Source organism: Ruditapes philippinarum, unplaced genomic scaffold (genome assembly GCF_026571515.1).
Source record: "Ruditapes philippinarum isolate M1 unplaced genomic scaffold, ASM2657151v2 ctg127_1_1_1_1, whole genome shotgun sequence".
Classification (NCBI taxonomy): domain Eukaryota; kingdom Metazoa; phylum Mollusca; class Bivalvia; order Venerida; family Veneridae; genus Ruditapes; species Ruditapes philippinarum.
This window is the reverse complement of record NW_026863855.1, coordinates 379,233-393,696: the sequence shown is the minus strand read 5'-3', so window position 1 is coordinate 393,696 and position 14,464 is coordinate 379,233. Positions and strand designations below refer to the sequence as shown.

At 30.7% G+C, this 14,464-nt stretch overlaps 1 protein-coding gene across 1 annotated transcript; it reads left to right on the top strand.

The window, feature by feature from the left end:
• The first annotated feature begins 204 nt into the window (after nt 1-204).
• On the top strand, nt 205-14,040 carry LOC132723538 (uncharacterized). Its single transcript, XM_060708277.1, has 8 exons — nt 205-297; nt 4,664-4,723; nt 5,045-5,133; nt 7,239-7,311; nt 7,807-7,841; nt 8,233-8,358; nt 9,126-9,249; nt 9,796-14,040. Coding segments are annotated over exons 1-8 (567 nt in total). The 5' UTR covers nt 205-238; the 3' UTR covers nt 9,797-14,040.
• The last annotated feature ends 424 nt before the right edge of the window (nt 14,041-14,464 follow it).

Sequence of the window (14,464 nt, the reverse complement as noted above, 5' to 3'; positions counted from 1 at the left end):
TTTCTTATGTCAAGGGTTTAATGTCGAATTCCTGTACTGTATTTGCATGGACAGTTTTATGCAACGCCCCACTTCCACGCAAAAAACAATAAATAAAGACAAAACACATTTTAAATAAAAAACCGTTGAAATACATGTACAAATATGGTTGATCACACGACAATGGTAAATACTTGAATGCTACTGATAAGCGGTCGTATATAAGGACGTGCCCGGGCGTGTAAAAGATTAGGCAATCATGGGTATTTTGTTAATGCTTGCTTTTGTAGTACTTATAAATAGTGATACGACGTTTGGGTATGTATAAACTGTCTATTTTCCTACATTTTGATATCGTATTTCATTTTTAATGAATTGTTGTGCATACTGAAGAAGTCATAAAATGTCAGAAAAGTAATTTTGTTTAGTTTAAACAATAAGAAGATACTTAGTTTCAAGATGACAATCAAGCGCATGCAATTAATAAGCTGTGTTCCGACGGGTAACGGAAGTATATGAGGCATATTGTCATAATCGTTTAATTATTTATCAATTCTAACAATAATAAGATATTAATAAAAATATGATTTTACAAAAGTGTGAAAGGTCATTACATTTAAAGGAGTCTACTAAAAAATTTTACAATCATTTACAAATTACTTCTGAATATATTCTTAATTATCTTTTACAATGTTTTGTTTGGAGTACCGCATCTGATCTTTATGGTGGCTGATTTGTGCTATGTCTAATTTTCGCTCCGCAGGGCGCCAGGCGAAACTTACGAAATATGACAACGTGATTACTTTATCGTATTTTGTTTCCAGCCGAAATCACAAAACAACGACATGGCACAAATCAGCCACCTTACAAACGCTATTGCTAAAATAAATACAGGAATTCGATAACATTAAGATGACGAATACATTCCACAAGTTTTTACGAGTGCTCAGTGAAATTTGCTCATACCAGGACCGATTAAGATTGGGTTTTTGTAAATATTTCTTTAAATACTAAATGGACTTTTCTTTAAAAAAGTGACTAAAACCCACACATAGAAAACACTTGGCGTGACTGTTTCTGACTGAGTGAAAGACGACAGTCTTTTCCTTCTGATCCCGACGACAAAACAGTATGAACAACTTTCACGGATGAGTCGACTGAACCAGTTTTGAAAAAAGATATATGGAAAATTAGAGCAACTTCATTCAAAAATCAGTACCAATCGCGTAAAGTGTGTTTTTTTTTCACTTATATTTTTGTCGAGTAATATGTTCCATTTAATGTAGGTCTGGACCAAATACAATTGTGTATAAAATTTCCGATCATTCCATTTTCTAGAAAAATTATTGTTGTAAGTCTGTCAATAACAAAAAATTGAAAAAGAACACAAAAAAAAACGTTATACAATTTAATACAATTCAATTATGAGTACAACACCTTAATAACTTTCAAATCCGTATATCTTTCTGTTTTAAGTGCCCCAGGTGATTTATGGAACAGATTCAAATTTCTTGTTTTTAGCGTTTTTGACAACATTGTGGTTCTTTTTTAAATCAATAAGATATAAGATACATGTATAAGCAAACAGCTCATGTGTATCGAAACTACTTTTAGGTTTTCTTTTCGTGCACGTCGTTCTTAAGTTTCGCCGGGTCGATACCATGAACGTTGCCCATAAATGAGAAAGAGAAAGATCGTTATCTTTGTATAATCTCCATCTCTCTTGAAAAAGAAAGTGAAACATTGCTAAATTTAAAAGTTACAATGACCAAAATAAAGCATATCGGTTGAAATAAATTTAATCAAATGATTTAAAACTCGAAAAACTAAGAGTATTTGACAAGAAATAACAAGAAACAAAAACGAAATATACGGGAAAAAAATCAATTACATAATATATAATCATTTTGATTGTACTTTAATCACTTCGTGCCTTCAATCTGACTCAAGTCCAAATCTACATAATTATGTCTAACAGTATTATGTTAGAGCTGATTCAAGCAGATTGGTCATGCCTTCTTAACTACGTGTTAATGACATCTAGCATTATAAATGATAAAATTGTGTATCTTTTGTCACTTTGATTTCATTAAGTTATCTAACATAAGAGATATTTTTCTCACCTGAATAATCAAGTCCATCAACTTATATGTTTTTAACATTTAAACAATTTTATCAAACATAGTATTACCCATAGTTTTTACAATTATATCAGCCAAGATGCAGAAATATTATAAAGAAAATTAATAAAAAAAACGTTATCTTCTATTTGTTTTGTCCGATGTTTCATGCTGATTTCAGCACATTTTATGGCACATCTCGGCGGTCGGTCTACGTAGTAACCTAATTTCTTTCCCGGGTAACTAACAAGTAATTACCGATGTATTTTCGCAAGTGGTTGACTACTTTAATATGTACATACCACGGATCACGCGCATGCATTTTTACCAGATCCAGGTGTCTTTTTTTATCATTATCTTTAGCCAACTTCTGTTGATGGGATGAACCGCATAATAACCGTAAATGTACTTTCTATGGTGTATCCAAATTACTTAAATATTTACATGGACTCTCAGACCATTCGTGTACCGTAACAGTAATTGTTTTCACGATGGTACCGACGGTAACGGATAACACTAAAGAATCAAATACGTAATCTCTAAGAAGTCCTCTTTTTCTGATTGTGTTATATAGTTACATATATAACGGTAACAGTTATGTCAAGGTACAGAGGTAATGCATTATTCTCATAAAGTTATGAGTAGAAAATGCGGAACACGCCGTTTTTAATGAATTCCATACACACCGTCAGTTTACAAGGTCTGTAAATAATCTGAAAAGTCATTCTTACTGATAATTCTATTCTCCTTTGTCTATGTTAAGCCATTTAGGATCTGTTCTCTTGGTACAAAAGACAAAAAAGACAAAATGACATTACTTTGCGCATTATTCGATCTTTAAAGATTAACCAATGAAAATGATTTGTTATGGTTATATATTTATATTGCCATTGAAATGTTGATATGTTGCATTTACCTTCTTAAAGAATACAACCTTTACATTTAGAGTATGAGTAAAATGTCAGAAGTGGTTGTTACAGCGATGAAGGATTCAACTACAATTTTTGCTTCTGTCATTATCAGTTTTAAAATTATCTATGAGAGAAATTCTCTTGCTTTTTCCACGGTTTGAAATTTTTTAAGTTTATCATATCTATGTTTTAAAATTGTAATATTAAGATTAGTATACTTATCGCTTTACTCCATGTTCCGTAGACTGCTGAAAATCATTTAGAAGGTATTCTCAATTTTGAAACGCCGGGAATGATTTGCACAATAACGGTAATTTGCGCTTTATCTCGTCAAAGTTGGCTTGGTGGGAAACATACCAGTCCTGAAATCGGTGTAAAATGGTATTACGGGAATGATGACCTTAACAACAACGTGTAACTATGTAAATAATTAAAATACATTCTCGAATTCAAAGTGTGTTATCCCTTAATTCTAACTGGACATAATATCTTGGAGAGAATCAGCCGGCCAACAACATATCGAACTGACACTTATTCTGTGTAATTTTGCCCTTTTTAGTGCTTCTGAGAGATCACGTTTTTGCAGATATTCATTTTACGTTTCTGTATGAATGTATCTCTAGACAAAAACGGAACGAACGATAATAAAAAGTAACAGTGCATATGATAAGCTTTGATGCATCAGACGAATATTATATGTTATTTTGGTTTTGGAGTGATATATGTGGATATATTACCTGTTTAGATTTTATATCACCCGAGCCGTTAGGCGAGGAGGGTGATATTTTATCTTGGCAGGTAATATATCCACATATATCAATCCAAAACAAAAAAAATAATTTTATTACCCTTCCCCTGTCGAACTTAGAAGATTTTAAAATAAATCATTGCTACTTCAAATGAAACGTCGAAATAAGATTCCCTATAGGGAACCCCTTCACCACAACATGACGTCACATAAATACATGACGTATATTCTTTTGAACGTAACGAATGTAAACAAGAGAAAAGGAGTAGTCTGTTGAACGCACTTTTTTGGAATTAATATCAAGCTTTAACAAGGTCATATTGGTTTTCAATACTGATGAGAATATTTATCATTACTCTATTTTGGTAAATATTTATCATTTGACATTTAAAAAGTGCTTGTAAATCGGAATTTACATCTTGTAAGATCAAACCGTACGCGCATCGCCACAGCGCATGTTGTTTACAACGTGGGGTACCCAACGGGGAAATTTAGTGTGTATATTACCCGTCTGGCTCGGTAATATCAATTTCTTTCAGGTGATCAATATCCAATCAAAAAGGCGGACAAAATCTGGAAGGGTAATAAAATAATATTCACGCTGTCATAACACAGCTAAACAATGATGTATTAAATTCAAAATAATGTTCTAAAAACATTTGTCCTGTACACGCTGTACATTTTCCAAATCAAATGGACAAAGTGGGGTATCAAATGTTCTTCCATAATATCATGCAAGTTCCAAAGCCAAACTGTAATGTTAAAGATTTGACGCTCTGCAGTGCACAACATCTTTTTTGGTTTTATACGTCAATTCAAGCACATTTATTCGTTGATACTAAACATATGAAAAGGGGCAAAGGATTTTTTTATCTATTTCTGAAGATGTAATATTTATATTTTAGGGACTATTGCACTTTATATAGGACAGGATATGTAGTAAGATATACGAGTTGCGGTTTTCTGTGAGTATGAACACGCTTTAATCCCTGTTCTGTTGATTAAATGAAAACAATTCTTTGCTTTAATCTGCCTTCCAAATTACATATTAAACTTTAAGTATATATGCATTTACGAAAGATGAAAATATGGCTTCAGAAATGTATAACACGTCCTTTTGAACCGACTGTTTCTTTTACTTATGGTGGCATAAATGATTTCCTTATTCCAACTTTATTTTTCACTATCTCGCTGAGCGTTTGATCATTGAGGTATTTTATCTAGTGTACTCGAATGAATAAACATGAACTTTGCACTAACCGTGCATTTTGTAAATCCCAATTTAGATATCTTAGTAGGTGTACAAGGTACAGATCGCAAATAGAGTCTTATCAAGAATGTTGTTCTGGATGGCAAGGCTCAAATTGCTCGACTCGTAAGTATATTATCATTCTTGATTTCACGGAGATGAATAATGAGATTATTTAAAAAATGAGTTCAATACATGTATCACAGGATTACACAACTGTCAAATCTATATTGAACCAGGCGCTAGCCGAGTCTATTATAGGATTTTCAGGTCTGTTTGAGTTAAATATAATCGGGATTGTCCTCGACAATGTATAATGACCTCTTTTTCACATTTGTTTTTTTTGTATTTCAAAGAATTTGTTTTTTCAATTACAATAAGGAATTAACCAAAATATTGAAATGTGGCTAGATGGAGTACGATATGCATTTGCTATCATTATTTTGGACTTTGAAAATAAAAGCGAGGCTTTATGAGGTACGATATGCATTTTTATTAGGATGGACTTGAGAAATTGACTTAACGGGATCAGATAATGATTTCTATTGGAACATCACGCTTTTCAAACGATGAAAGTACATTGGTTATATTTAATAATGTGTGAAGTAACAAGGCATGTGCTTTTCAATTATATATTTTCTTATTGTGTCGCGAAATATATTTCATAACAGGTAAAGAATGGTATTAAAATCAAAACTTGACATAATTATCCTTTTGAATTCTTGGATTTGAATCTGCCCTGCAATGCGTGAAACAATAAATGAATGGTAAACAGTCCAACAAAATGCATACATGTTAAGTATTTAGGGGTTAATTTCATTTCAACATAATTAATATGAACTAAGCAAAATGGAATGTACTACTCGGAGAAAAGTGTGTGTGTTTTTTTTATTAAGTTCTTTGGAGAAAAATAAAAATTTGTACAAGAATTTGTTTTCACTATTTATCGAAAGTTGACTTTAAGTATAAATTGATCCAAAATGGAAGGTCCCTTATGCCATAAATGTTTGATTTGATAGTATCTAGTATCGTGCTTGCCAATTAACCACGAAATACTTCCAGTGATGTGAGATACCATCTACATCTATTCTATATCTATCTCAATATATAGCAGAAATATATTGTTCTTCAAAAAATATGATTATTCATAATATAGAAATGATAATTTTTATTATCTAACCAATGTTTCGAATACTTTTTTAAAATGAGCCCATAGTAGACCAATCCATGTGAATCTCTCTTTTATTGTTTTTTTTTTTCTTTTTTTGTGCAATAAAAGTTGCATTTACTAGCAATATGCTATCATCCTTGTCAGAATGGTGGTACATGTATCAGCCCTAACCGGTGTCAATGTCCTTCAACATTTGAAGGTCCACATTGTGAAACCATTAAGAATAACCTTATTTTCAAACATTGTTTTGTACGCAAACGTGTGTGTGTGTGTTTTTTTTTTTTTTTGCTTGTGAGCAAAAGACAGTAGACATGGCAATGAACAGAAAAATGCGAGGCTTAATATATCATTTCTGAGAAACTGAAATGGTCTAGTAGAACTCAGTTTGAATTGCATATCTCGATAACGATACATACAAACATTGGCTAAAAGAGAATTTATTGAGTTAAAGCGTATCGATATCCAAAACTGCTTTCGTCCTACCTTGTATATGTTATAACACGTGAAATATTTGATTTTTGTAATATGTATCCTACACCCGTTATCTTTTTGCAAAAAGAGCAAAAGAAAACGAAGCGACTATTTGCTGAAATAGCCAAACGTTTATAATATCACAATAGCACACTTCGTCATCTAAGACCAATAACAAGTTTACCCGTATTTGTTTAAGTACGAGTTAAGCTGTAACTGCACTAAAGTGACGGCTTATTGAATCCTGCTCTCACAACACAAAAGATATAATTCTCCTGAGTAATTACGATAAGAATCAAAATGCTTTACGTATTTCAGATTTTATTGAAAGTTTATGGTGTTGGTTATATCCATTGTTTTGTTTGATTTATTGATGGGAATATTATAAATGGTCATGATATTTCACAAAATTCTCGAAACAAACACTCACCTTAAACGTGTCAAGTATTTTAAATACATGTATCATAAAATATTTTTTTTAAATTTTATACGGAAATGCCACTCAAATGTATAACTTTTTGCATGACTATTGTTTCTAAATTAGCTTATGTTTAAATAGCATTAAGGGAAAAGTGTCTTTTTCATTCAGAAATAACGTTACCAATTACGCCAAGTACAACTCCTGCGATAACGACAGTGGAGTCATTGATGGCGACATCAAGGTAATCGTAACGCTTTTGTGAATTGAATTTCTTTAATTAAACTTCTTTTAAAAAAATCTTTGAATAAAAGACAAATGCTTGATCGTTTCCTTATAACATATAGTAAATGAAGATAATTGTATGAGTTGTAATATGCATGAATATGTTGTACACGTTTATAAGACTCATATAACGACTATGAATTAAAATGTATTGTAATAGAAGTTGTTATGATAATTAAATCCTAGTTGCATAATATATTAATACAATATTTTTGAGTTAATATGCTTACTTCTTTGAACTTTCGAGTGTTTAGCTTTGCTGTGATTAATATCACATAACAAAAATAGAGATATCTAGCAAATAAAAATGTCTTCGATAAGTAGTGGAATCAAAATATACAGTTTTTTCTTTCATTCTGTCTTCAAAAACTTAGAAGTACCATCTTCATAGTGTATTAATTTTCATTTATTTTCTATAATTTACATAATTTATATTGCAAGATATTTTAAACAGATCTCCATGGATGATAAGTGGTAATGAAACTTCCGGTATGTGTTGTTTGTATAATAACCATGGGTATATTCACAAAATGGCTATTAATTACTGCATGAAAAATGTAAAACATATATGTACAGTCTAATTGGTTAATTGATTTTCATTTTGTAACGCAATCCATTCTCTTTTTAATAAAATTGACACACGAACATTGCTCTAATTTCTTTTAATTTTGTTTATAAACACAAACCAACATGAATGAATATTTGCAATTTTTTGGCCTACATTTTGTTGTATAAGAGCGTAAATCTGATCTTGTGTTTTCAAGATCTAATTATTTCGTTCTCCATTAATGTGTTTCAATAAATTTATTTGCAAACATCCCGTTTTCGTATCCTTCGCAACAGTTGAAAATGGAAAATTTTAAGTCATTTACAATTGTAGTAGAGCCGCTCTCCTCCTCTTGTGTCAACAAAGTCGACAACTGTGATACATTCGGCCAGGACATGTGTTCGCGTTATCGATCATGGGCAAAAGAATACTGCAAATTGTACTGCGGGCTATGTAAAGGTTGTTTTATGCATTTTCTAAACTAATATATTATATCATCGAAAATAAAAAAGAAAGAAATAGAAAACTTTTGCTAATTTATCCCGACTAAGTTGTATCTAAATATGATGAAGGTTATCTAAGTATTTCTGAATCTTGATTTATTTTTTTCGTTGTATGTTTTGTAACACTTCACAGAGAATAATGGTAGGTTTGACTTTTTAGTTAAATATTACTTATTCCGGATTTGTCATACCAATAAAATTTAAACATTTCAATTTGTACAGATCTGTAAGAATATATTTTATAAGAATATATTTGTAAGATTTATTGTAAAGTATTTATAAATTTTGATTCAAAAGGATCGTTAGTAAGTCTGTAAGTATGTTTTCCATTTCAACAGATTGGCAATCTTTATTTCTAATAGACTCTTATCATAAGGCCACATTATTGCATTGAAAAAGCACAATATCTCCTTTCTACTATCTTTTCACAAACAACTTCAAATCATTTTTTTAAGTAACACACATGTGTGAGGAATTTGAATTTGAGTTTGTCAAATACTTCCCTATATGTCCATGTGATACGTGTGTATTTCTAGGTCCATTGTCATTTATACTGGGCTGTACATTGTCTATCTTCAATGAGGGGCATTACCTTGCACTTTTCAGGCCTATCCAGGTTCAATGAAACCGAGCCTGTAGCATTTCCAATTGTCCCGTTTAGATGTTGTTCAGGGACTCATTAATTCTCTATTTTAATAGATAAACATACTGTATTTTTGCCAGAATCACCATGTGAAGATAAGATTAACAATTGTAAAGACATTGTGCCAGATATATGCACATCGGCAACAAATGTGACATCGGCGAAAGAAAATTGTGCTAAGTTCTGCAATCTGTGCGGAAATTGGTGAGCAATGTTTTTTCCATCGAAATAACTTCGCTGTATATTATTAATTTAAAATTAAAATGGCATTTGACAATTTTAAATGAAAGTATTATGACCGTATATTTCCTCGTCAGTAAATCTAGATACATGTGCATATATATATGTAGAGGCCTCCGAATTATATATGATTGTATAACACTTTAACAGGATATATATAAAAAAAAACACACAACATGCATGTTCAAAACGCCAAGCAATTTTAAATATGTTAATATAGGATTCAGTCATATTTTTAAAGGACAATTGGTAAACTATTCACTATTGCAGTTAATAAATAGCATATGCATATCATATGGCCAATCTCAGTGATAGATTTGTTTGGGAACGCAAAAATACAGAAGATGAAGTTTGGTGATTAGGAAGTGAAATTTTCATTTATATATCATAGGTTACTAAAAAGACAAACATTATTACCTTCAAAACAAATTGAAAGCATGTTAAACATATGCATTTTCTATGCATTTATAATAACAATCATATAGATATCCTATTCTCTTTTTTTTGCAGATGCTGACAAAGCCGATTTTAAAATATTAAACAGTCAAATAAGTGAGACAGAAACTATTTTAAGACAAGAAATAATGTTAAAAAATAAGCATCTAGACTTTTTCCTTTATAATGGAAGGGACAAATGTGACTTTAGCGATAAAGCCCAATTTCTTTGTGTAAATGATAGATTGCTTTACTTTTATAACTCCTTCCTATGATGTTTCAGATCCTGTAACACATTCTTTATGGTTTTATATCATAAATATGATGCTCAAATTAAGATCTATCAATATTGTAAGTTCCAACAAGCATTATTTATAAAGATATTACCGAATGTAACATTTCATGTAACTAAAGGGAAGTAATTAGAAATGTAATATCTATTGAGTAGTCTTAGACATTTTTTTGAATGCATATATTTAGATGATTACATATAATGTGCTCAAATATTTGCAGTACATACCGGTATTTTAAATTTTCTTCAAATGAATGTTTTTTTTAAAATTGGTTTATAAGCAAAATCATATACATATTAAATAAAATTTCTATTAAGTATGGTAACAACCTCAATTACAACATACAGGATCTTTAAGTTATTCAATTTATGATAGTACTATTTTAATTGTTTTTATTTATTTCTTAACCGAACTTAATAAAACTAAACTAAAATATTCCCATGCTCCATATATGTATCGATATTTTTCAATTGAAACTTTGATTGACCAGGTTTATTTACATAATGTCTTGTGTGGCCTTATCTGTTAAATCGACCAGAGATCCATAACGTTGTTTTTTGTTGCTGTTGTTGTTATTTTACATGCACAAATTAATTCCAGAACAAAAAACCTAAACACGTATTAAATAATAAATTTTCTCCGTCAGTATCCGGCAACAAAAAATACACGTCACGTGCTGATAACTATATTTAAGAGGATATCTGGAAAGTTTTTTGATGAATTAGAAAAATTGATAAATAAGGTCACAAATATACACAAGGAAGGTAATAGATTTCAAACTACTTAAAGTACATTTGCCCTCCAATTATGATAGTGAACACGAAAGTAGCCTTTGTAGAAAAGTGGAATAAGGAAGATAACTTATGAAAATTATATTTTGTGATTACCTGCTGTTGTGACACTGTCACGTATGCCTCCAGATTCATGCTTATTTAATGACAATTTTGATTATTTGTGTAACAGTTAAATCGAAATGTATAATTTACACGTTGCAGCAGCACTGAACAGTCCATATAAATTACTAAAAGTAGGTCCAAATATGCCAAAATAGCCCTTAATGCGTAAGTCATGTAAGTCAGGCAGATAATACCGAATATCAGTCATTTATCTTAAAAAAACATGCAATTATTACTGACTATTGAATCCTTATTACTTTCATTTAAATTTCAGTACGTTTTCAGAAGTATGATTTTCTGGAAATTTATCGGAATTTCTCAAAGGAAAGTAATCGAAATAAAATAAAATATTATTCCACGGGGGCTTTAATTTGTTATATAGTGTTTACTTTCAACCCATATATCGGCAGAAATTTTATGACAAAATATGAAAGAAACAAGATGTATTTATTGCAGTGAAACAGTTTAAATCACCCATAATTAATATGTTAAGAGCTAATATTCTAGTTTGTTGTAGACAATACATCTACATGTGTCATCTTACAATGTATATCATTACCCTTGCGATATCAACTTATATTGTACATTACCCTATATTGGGCCATCCAAAGTACTGGTTAAATTAAATGCAGACTTTTATCTCGGAACTGTATCATAGTAACGTTTGGTTTTAATTAATCAATTTGAAATTAAAATGAATGAAAGACTATTAATTTAAAGCGTATTTTCCAGTAAAGCGTGTAATATATGTTTCGCAGTAACGTGTATAGTTTACAATATAGAAAGTATTAGTCAGTACTTGTAAATGATTATTACTTAACAGATTGTGTATATCGTTTGGTTTATTTGTATAAAAACATATTTTAGCGGACGAGTTTGTATTTTAAATAGAAAAATATGTTTATGCCAGTAGCAATATTTATATTAAGTGTAGGTACTAACTATTCACTTAGGCTATTACATTACTGCTTTCACACAGGCTATTAAATTACTGCTTTCATATAGAGTATTAAATCACTGCTAATATTTTTTTTCTTTTAAAGTGACCCTTTTAGTTTTTTTATTCCACGAAAAATGAATAAAATAAATAAATAAAAAAAAGAAAAGCAAGAAAAATATCAAGAAACATTTAAATACCGCTTCATCCTTCGGTTGTTCGTTATCTGAATCCCTTTTTAAGTTTCTCATAGCAATTTCGTTTACTGACCCCATAAATCTTCCATAATTAATAGGTAGATACTTTGGACACTCGTCTACGTTTTGGGTGGAGTTTAGGGCCACAGAGGTCAAGATCAAGATTCCGATATTTGTAATATATTTTTGCGAAATTGCCTACAGTCTTATTGTTTTTGACGGATGTTATTCATATTTAATGGGAATATACGTTGGATGATCTTCTAACTTTGGGCGGAGTAATGAGTCAGTTCGGTCAAGGTCAACTTTGTTAGAAACTGATTTTTACACTATTGATTATGCAGCTGTTATTCATTGGCAGATGTGTTTTAACTCGAAAGAACATATGTGTATTCCAAAGGGTCTCTATGCGCAATCATTTGATAAGGGACTTACTGTTCTGACTAAATTAAACCATCTTTACAGGTAGCAATATGATGTTCCTGATGTGAAATTACTAAAAAAGATACTGATACTTTAGCTCTCTGTTTACACACCTAGAGTCAGAAATTTCTGTATTTTCTTCATATATATCCAATGTTTTGTTAAAAGACTTCTAAACATGAAAGCTGACGCACGAAATAATTAATTTATCTGTATACTTTAATTCTTATGCAAACTACAACGTGTATACATAACCATTCAGAAAACATCAAAATGTATACATTTTAGATACAATCATGGTGTTTTATGAACCATTCAGTGGATAGTAAATATCATTGAACGAATTATTAGCTGTGTGAAAGACAAACAAATGTTTGCAAAAATAAATCGACGTTATCAGGTATCACGGTATTAAGGTCAGTTGTAAATACCCCAAGAATTATAGGAAAATAAAAATACTTCCTGCTCTGAAGATCTAAAGTTGCGCATTAAAAAATGAGATTTTGATATTCTCCAGCTATTTTGCTGGCAAAAATATCAAATATAAACTGCTGTGAAATATTATATATATACCACATAGGTTTCTGAAACAAAATGATTAACTGAGTATAATAATCATGAAAATGGTGATCTCTCGGAAGCACTAATCACAACAAAATTACATAAACATTGCAAACCGATTTTGATCGTCTGTACATGAGGGGGACAATGTAAAAGTGCAACATCACTCACGCCCAATATCACCTACTGGACCAGTACTCAATTTTTAACACTTTAAATGCTTCAGTCAATGATCCCAAAGGATCTTAAAAAATATAACAAAACAAAAGTGACGAAGTTGCTTTCAAAATTGTCAAATATTTAAATATGAATTGTAAAACATAGTTTAAAAGCACTTTTCCAAAATTTAATAAAAGACGTTTTCGGTAGTATTTTTTTTTTGTGCGCATCGTTATGCGCTTCAAAGAAAGATACGGTCAATAGCGATCTTGATAGAGGGTTATAAATCACAACTCTAAACAATTAGTGTTGGTTACTTCAAATAAACTCCTTTGTCTATATGTTTGATATGTATCTTTCCATGTTCAACCTTACTACATGTTAAATAAGAACACTTATACCGCTTTTGTGTCTTAAAGTATGAAAGTGATCTAAAATATGTAGTTTGTATACTTACAATGCACTAATCAACCAAATGTTCCTTTTTGCCTCGCATGTTTTTTAACAAATAAAACCTTTATTGTTACGTACTTGGATAAAATGAAGATTTGTTCCAATCAGTTGCTTCTCTTTATATGTTGTTAAGTCGAAAACATACCCTTTCTCCATATTTGCCTTTTCTTTCTACATATATGCCTGTAAAGTTTGTATTCGTCATAGAAAAGATAAAACTCTCTCGTTGTAAATTCATTATTTCTTGTAGCCTTAATCGATGTGGTGAAGCAAACTCAAGTATTCATACAAAATGAACGGTCATAATAATCAGCTCCGAGCATTCATCCGGAAGGATTAAATAACAGTCGAGAGAAAGCTGTGGCATTTTATTGTATTTTTAATTAAAGCATTTATAGGTCCGTCTGAGTGTTTTTCCTTTATATAACTGTTCAAGGCAATAATTGAGACGGTGTTGTAACTGAAACGTAGCAATTAATAAAACATAAACATAAAGACAGTCCACTTATTCCAAGTTCAATAAACTGAGTAAACGGTAAGCAGTATAGAAAATTCGTAGTTGTTTGTGTTAGCATACCTTATCATCATTATCTAGCACAACAATTAATATTCTTATTCTGTTCTTACTAGATAAAGGGCGATGGTAACAATTGTCTATGATAGTTTTTTTAAAAAATAAATGACACCAATGACTTATTCCTTCTTAAATGAAAAATTTAATTGAGACAACTTTTTTTTACATTTGTAGGTGGGCAGTAGCTAGTTTATATATTCAACTTTTACACTTTATTACGTCTCTAAGTCAACCTATATGTTCCAGACATT

Bases quoted from the DNA above. Each gene is read 5' to 3' on its own strand.
- LOC132723538 (XM_060708277.1), top strand. From the start codon at position 239: ATGGGTATTTTGTTAATGCTTGCTTTTGTAGTACTTATAAATAGTGAT. The intron at 4,724-5,044 runs GTGAGTATGAAC...ATCCCAATTTAG, and splicing joins TATACGAGTTGCGGTTTTCT to ATATCTTAGTAGGTGTACAA. The intron at 5,134-7,238 runs GTAAGTATATTA...TTTTTCATTCAG, and splicing joins AGGCTCAAATTGCTCGACTC to AAATAACGTTACCAATTACG.